The following is a 7,422-nucleotide window of genomic DNA, read 5'->3' as shown; positions in this document are numbered from 1 at the left end:
TCCTTCCGCAGAGGCATAATTTTGCTTCCGCAAGAGGCACGGTTGTGCTTTCACGAGAGGTACGACCATGCCTCTTTCGGAAAGAGAAAAAAAAACGTGCTCCCTGTTCAGTTTTTCCGTCTATTTTTTTCATGAAAAGAAAATCTTCAAAACCTGTCAACATGTGATCTAGTTTTAAAGATCTCGATGTGAAAAATCCAATAATGAAAACGGTTCAAGATTTGGCCACACGATTTAAGAGATAAAATGTTTTGAATAAATGGTTACGAAAAAAAGAAAAACTCCCATGTCGCGACAAGTGATGCGCATGTAGTGTGTCACGTGTGGCAACCTGAAAAGATGGGAGCGATCTTTGAAAGAAGTACTCGTTAATTAGTGATTTCGACAAAAGAGAGACAAGAACAAAACGAGGCCCATCCAGGTGGGCTGGGTCACACGGCATAGCACGCCGCCCCGCTCGGCCCAGTCCAATAAAAGCCCAGCTGCCGCCTCCGAGCCGACTAGAAACAAAACCCTTGTTTTTTCCCAGACGAAAAAAAAGAAACAAACCCGTGTCCCTCACCTCTGTCCCCATCCCACTCCACCGCCGCTTGCTCGCGCCACCAAGCCCGGCGCGCCGGAGATGATCTCGTCCATGTCCTGGGTGCCCAGGGGCGCCGCCAGGAGCGCCCCAATCCAGGCGGACCCGCCCACGCAGGAGGAGATCGACGAGGCCATGAGGAGCATCGCCCTCGCCACAGAGTCAGCCTCGCCTCGCCTCCCCTGCTCTGTTTCGCCCCTGTCGCGGCGACCTCATGACCGTGCATTCTGCTCACAGGGACGACGGAAGTGACGCCGAAGCCGACGCTGACGATGGCGAGATGGAGGTCGACGGCGCTGATGAGGAGGAGAATGAGGATGTCGCCCAGGCCAAGGTCGCCGCCGAGGCGCTCGGGAAGACCGGCTCGGGAGGCGCCGTCGGCGGTGTCTCCCATGGGCTTGAGGAGCTCCACATGGAGGACTACGACGACGAGGATGACGGTAGGTGCTCCCGTTGCCGGTTGCCCTGCCCCCTTGGCTGCCAATTCGATCATGTCTTGTCTTGTGTGTGGCACTGTGGCTGATGCTTGAACTGCAACCTGTACGTATTTTGCGTCAGAGCCTGAGCTTCTCAGTGCCGGCGGGAGGGGGGATTTGTACTATGAGAACAACGAAGAGGACCCTCATCTCATCAGGAACAGCGATGTGAGTATGATTTCTCTTGCCGTTCCGGAGATGTATTGCTCTTTTTTGTTCTTGGTGGTGGCATCAGCATTACATTGTAGGTGAATGAGCCACCTTCTCTGCTTTATTAGGATGATGATGGTGATGAAGACGACGAGGAGATTGAAGACATGGCTATCAAACCTACTGATATGCTGATTGTTTGTGCACACAACGAGGATGAGTTTAACTCTCTTCAGGCAAGTGTCAAGTTATCAACTCTTTTTCTCTGCATTTGCTAAAAATGTAGCTGTCGTTCTTTTTCTCTGATTCTGGAAGTCTTCTAGTAACAAGAAGGCAAAGCGGAAACATTTATGTGGAGCATTATTCTTGTTGGACTGAATAGATTTGTATTCTCAAATTTAGTTGATGTCAGCAGAGTATTGTTTACTGTGCATACAGAATGTGCTTATTTCACATTTTAACCCTGCATTTCCCTCTCTGTGCTGGACATTACTAGCTCATATAGTATGTATGCCCGGTTATATGCATGTAAGATGTGACATGTAAAACTTTATTATCTATGACAGGTTAGTATAGTGGAAGAATTGGAGGACGGGGATCTTAATATGTATGTTCATCATGAGGTCCCTCTCTCAGATTTTCCACTCTGCACGGCTTGGATGGATTTTAACTTTAAGGATGCCAAGAAAGAAGGTAAAATTGGTGTCACTTGAGTTTTAAGAAGCAAAGAGTGCTGCTTTGTTTCTGTTAAACAAATAAATGAAGGCTTATTCTATTCCTCACTACAGGGAATTTCATTGCTGTTGGAACCATGGATCCTGCAATTGAAATATGGAACTTGGATATTGTAATGTTCTCAGAGACATACGACACTATTACTTCATACGACCATGAGTTGTTTTTCTTCAAAGAAATTTATGTTTTGTTGTTGGGCTTTGATGTTATTACACAGGTTGATGAGGTCAAACCACATATTGTGCTAGGAGGACTTTCAAAAAACAGAGAAAAGGTTAAGGGGGAGAAGGTATGCTACTAATATTTCATTGTTGCGCGGGTGAGCGTTCATTTTTTTCCTTGAAATCCTAGCTACATTATTCATTTGGCATGTCACGTGCAGGGAAAAATATACAAGGAGGGTAGCCACAAAAGTTCTGTGCTCGGACTTGCATGGAATGCAGTGGTGAGGTGCGTTTACGTTACAACTTGAGTGGTTGCCTCCCTTGTTGTCTGTTCACTTATTGGACCCCTGCTGATGACTCCTTATGAACTTCAGGAACGCTCTAGCTAGTGCAAGTGCAGACAAAACTATTAAAGTTTGGGATTTATATACCAGTAAATGTGATCGCACACTGCAACATCATGATGACAAGGCAATGATTGCATTCTTCTTATTGACTTCTGTATATATCAGTCCGAAAGGTTATGGTGGCATATTAAGTTAATTTTCCCTTCCCCCAACATTTAGGTTCAATCAGTTGCCTGGAGGTCACCTGAAGTTCTTCTCAGTGGATCTTTTGATAGATCAGTTGCCATGGTAATGGATTGTAAGCCATTATGTGAATTTTTATTCCTTGAATTTCTGCTGCTGCTCATGATGTATTGGCCAGATTCTAAGCATCATGTTGATTTCTAGCATGTCAGCAATTACTAATCTCATCTGTGTTGTGTAATTGAGCCATGGACACCACACAGTAATGTATGAGTAACCAATAACCAAATATGAACATACTGATTATATAACATATTTCTTATTACCTTCTGATTTTGGTTCCTGGGATTTGTCTTGACAGCCTCGTTAGTCTCTTCTCTTGCACGGTGAAGATGACATGTTAATTTGCATTCTTGTACGCGTCAAAAAAATTGGCATTCTTGTTTTCTGCTGTGTTACTGCAGATATTTTGAAATGCAGTTCAGTGTTAACTTTACATTCTTGTTGAAGAGTCTGTTACTTATCAATTATTATTTTTGTATATTTTGTACTTCCATCTACTGAACTTACACTCTTAACATTTTACAGACTGACATGAGAGGTGATGGACGAAGTTGTCATAAATGGTCCGTAGAAGCAGATGTCGAAAGCTTAGCTTGTGATCCACACAATGAACACACGTTTGTGGTAAGTGATTTCATTGTTCTTTACACATGCTGAAACCCGCTTATTGGAAATTTCTGACTTCTGCTAAACTTGAAGTGAAGTTTCCATTAGGAAACAGTATGATTGAAATCCAGATTAATAGAGTCCATGCTTTTTGTTATGAGAAGCAACATGTTTTGAGTAGGATGCAGGACTAATGGACTATAGACTCGACGATTCTATAAGCGAGTTCAAACCATTTCCATCTCTTAACTGTATGTCACAAAATTTCCGGTTCCATGCAGCTATTCGCCAAGTCGTAATCGCAGAATGAATTTGTGATTCTGATTCACTCAATATAATAGTAATGTGGCAACTGGGTCTTGCAGGTTAGTCTTGAAAATGGGACGGTTCAAGCATTTGATACGCGGACAGCTTCATCGCATTCAAATTGCGGCCAGCCCATGTTTACTCTGCACGCACACGACAAGGCTGTTTCTTCAATATCCTTTACCCCATCTACCCCCAATGTATGTTACAACTTTTATACCAGGTGTGGTAAAAAAAAAGACGCAGCCACATAAACCGAATTACTGATGATGTGCTGTTTCCTCTTGCAGCTCCTTGCGACAGGTTCAACTGATAACACGGTGCGAACTTTGCATTACGAAGAAGCCAATAACACTTCCGACACTGAATCCAACCGGTTGCTAACACATACATATCTCTGAACGCAGGTGGAGCTCTGGGATCTGTCGAACAACCAGCCGTCATGCGTCGCTTCGCTGAATCCAAACCTTGTATGCACACTCAAGTGAAACCCTTCTTTATATTTAGAAGGGATTACTCTGATTACTATGTTGCTCACCCAACTTTCTAATCTCCAGGGGGCTATATTTTCGGTATCGTTTTCGAACGACAGCCCCTTCCTGCTAGCATGCGGAGGATCGAAAGGCAAACTGAAGGTAAGCACAATGCTGCCCATATCCTCTGTCTGTCTGTCGAAGGTTTGTCGCTCATGTCCATGTATGACTCTTCCCATTCACACAATCACTGTACTCTCTTTCCATATTTGGCAGGTCTGGAACACACTGTTGGAACCAGCGGTGGCTAATAGATTCGGCAAGTAGACATATGCTGCGAAATGGATTACAGTTTTCTCCAGAGACTCCTTCCAGAGAGGCACAGAGACTAATGCCCACCACGGTTGTAGTATGGGTAGTGACAAAATGGATCTGTAGTGATCTGTAGTGCAGGTCTGGAACTCACACTCAAGTAGTATTTTAGACCCCGTGTTGGCTGGTTGGACCTCGACATACAGAGTACAACACATAGCGTTGCCAATCCACACGTTTATCTGCTGGAGAGAAAAAAAAACATGAAAATGCAAGGAGGAGAAAGAAAGCAGACATGCATTATCAGCACTGGAAAACATTCTGTTGGTTAGAAAACTGGACTCCACTTGTAATATATCATCCTCCTGTGGTTCGTACAGTTGCGTGCGGCAACGTGGCCATGCATGCACGCGATGCCCTTTTGCTCTGTAAACTAATCCGATCTCTTCACTTTGGGAAATGATCCAGTCTCTTTTCGGGGTGCTCCCTTTCTCTACTGCACTGCACGGCTGCGTACGTGGAGTTCTCCTTTTCCGTGTCACGTCGGCGTCGTGCGGTTTGTGGGTGTTCCAGAAAACAATAATATCCTGTGAGTTTCAGCTCGGAAAAGAAAGGGGGTTTTGAATGAAGAAGGAAAGGGTATAGTGTGCAGTACAGACTGTGTGGTCTCTCTTCGCGGGCAACGGGCGATGGATGGCTGCACGGGTGCACGCACGCACGCACGCTGACGCCTGTCCGAATCAGCAGCGGAAAAGCGGCCCCGGCAGCATCTCCAAGTGGCTTGGTTCCCATCACTTGTGATAATCCATGTATCTAAAAGATTTTATATTAGTTTACAGTGGGAGTATCACGTACCTCCATCTCAATAATATGTGTGATTTAAACCAAGACCGCGGCACTTATTTTAAATCGGAGAGAGTACTAGTGTTTAACTTGACCCATTGTGGCTTGTGTGCCTTTTGCGTGTTTGCCTGTGCGCCAATGTGCCATTGATAATTCCCAAGGAAAGCTGCGTGTGCATATGCTGATGTGCAGGTAGGCGCTCGTCTTTTGCCGCTATTATGATGCCTGCACATTCAGCATTGCGTGTGATCTTATTTTTATCATTAACATAACATTTGAAATGGGAAAGAGAGAAAAGCCTCTGGATCAACACCTGCGCCATTTGTTCATGTCTTTCCTTTACTCCTTGCTGGCAGGATAATATAACTATTGTTATCAATGGGACCATAACTCTACTTCCAATTCTTGCTGGTAGGAATTGGGAGTGTCACGTCACTTTTGAGCGTCATAATAGTAAAAAAAAAACTGGCGGCTCTGGGGAAAACCTAGCCCCACCGCTGAGCCTCCTTGGAGGCACCGCCGTGGAGTCCACCCTTTTTTGCGGACCCTTGGATCCAGTTCTTCGGTCAAAAGCCTAAGGCCCGGCCGGGTCGGGCGACAACGTCGGTATCGTTGCTTTCCTCTTTGGGGCGTTGCTTGGAAGAACTTCGGATCCTCTTTGCGCGCTATATAGGCTGGACGCTCGCACCATTGCGGTTTGGCAGGTGCCCATCCGGCAATGTGTTTGATTTGCGCGGCTTCTTGTGTGGCAACGATGGCGGCTTCGGGCAGAGCTGGCTTGCTGATTGGTCTTGGTAGTTGGTCTGTTCCGACGTGTTCGAAGGGTCGCCGAGCCTCGCTTTGTCTTCCTGAAGTTGAAGTTGTTGAGGAGGGGGCCCTTGCGGTAAAGATGCCACACGAGACGGGTGGTCGGCTCTGGCGCAGGCTCGGCGCAAGCCCAACGCTTTTCTCTCGCAATTCTTGTCGAGAGAGTAGGAGCAGGGCGGAGTCGGAAACGAGGAGGGTTTTTAAAGAAAAAAATTCATTTTTTCACAAAAAATACATCGGTGTAACGATGCCACACGAGACGGGTGGGCGGCTCTGGCGCAGGCTCGGTGCAAGTCCAGCGCTTTTCTCTCGCAATTCTTGTCGAGAGAGTAGGAGCAGGGGCGGAATCGAAAACGAGGAGGGTTTTTCAAGAAAAAAAAAATCAGTTTTTCACAGAAAATACATCGGTGTAACGATGCCACACGAGACGGGTGGGCGGCTCTGGCGCAGGCTCGGTGCAAGTCCAGCGCTTTTCTCTCGCAATTCTTGTCGAGAGAGTAGGAGCAGGGGCGGAATCGAAAACGAGGAGGGTTTTTCAAGAAAAAAAAAACCCGGCGCAAGTCCAGCGCTTTTCTCTCGCAATTCTTGTCGAGAGAGTAGGAGCAGGGGCGGAATCGAAAACGAGGAGGGTTTTTCAAGAAAAAAAAATTCAGTTTTTCACAGAAAATACATCGGTGTGATCAACATTTGTTTATGCGTTCTTAGCGAGAATTCCAAATACCGGCTCCACACAGGAGTCGAACTCTGGTCGTTGGCTATAGCACTGGTATCCAACCATTGGGCTGCTGCCCTGTCCTCGTCTCATGGCCTCAAATCGCATATAATATTTTATGGTAGGATTAATTCTTGGCTTCTTGCTCATAATAGAACTATTATTTCCATCATCACTATTTTGTTTCCAGATTATTTACTCGGAAAGGGTACGGTGTTTTCAACGACCGGACGATCCTGCAGCTGATCTAAAAGTACATTCATGCATGTGTCAACCTTTAGTTTACGAGTAAATTGCACATAAGTATCATAATTGGGGCATTGGAAGCAGATTGGTACCAAGATTAATAATTTTTACGTGTCAGTACCAAGTTTGGGACGAGATGTTGCAAAAGAGGCTAAAAGTGCGTTTTATACGTATTGACAAGGAATCTGACCGGTTGGGCCCGCCCGTCAGGTGCCACGCTGGCTAGTCAGCGCGTGCCCACGCGCTGACTTGGACGAGCCCGGGTCGAACCGTTGAGCGGCGGCTATTGCGTTCGAGCCAGACCCCGACCCCTACTCTGCCCTCTTCCTCCTCCTCGCTCCTTCACCGCCGCCTCCCTCCCCGCCCGCCCCGCCGGCGGCCATATACAACACCCCCGCAAACGTGAGTCAGCACTGTCT

At 46.3% G+C, this 7,422-nt stretch overlaps 1 protein-coding gene across 1 annotated transcript; it reads left to right on the top strand.

Annotated features, from left to right (window-relative positions):
- The first annotated feature begins 537 nt into the window (after positions 1–537).
- LOC125529333 (uncharacterized WD repeat-containing protein C17D11.16-like) lies at positions 538–4,774 on the top strand. Its single transcript, XM_048693750.1, has 16 exons — positions 538–741; positions 818–1,020; positions 1,139–1,224; positions 1,335–1,442; positions 1,773–1,899; positions 1,995–2,053; positions 2,159–2,230; positions 2,324–2,391; positions 2,480–2,576; positions 2,672–2,740; positions 3,224–3,322; positions 3,670–3,810; positions 3,901–3,930; positions 4,018–4,080; positions 4,168–4,245; positions 4,360–4,774. The coding sequence occupies exons 1-16, from the start codon at positions 623–625 to the stop codon at positions 4,408–4,410; spliced, it is 1,470 nt and encodes a 489-aa protein (XP_048549707.1). The 5' UTR covers positions 538–622; the 3' UTR covers positions 4,411–4,774.
- Positions 4,775–7,422: the final 2,648 nt, after the last annotated feature.

Source organism: Triticum urartu, unplaced genomic scaffold (assembly GCF_003073215.2).
Source record: "Triticum urartu cultivar G1812 unplaced genomic scaffold, Tu2.1 TuUngrouped_contig_5526, whole genome shotgun sequence".
In the NCBI taxonomy this organism is placed as follows: Eukaryota; Viridiplantae; Streptophyta; class Magnoliopsida; order Poales; family Poaceae; genus Triticum; species Triticum urartu.
The sequence above is the reverse complement of the archived record's forward strand: the minus strand, read 5'-3'. Positions and strand labels throughout refer to the sequence as shown.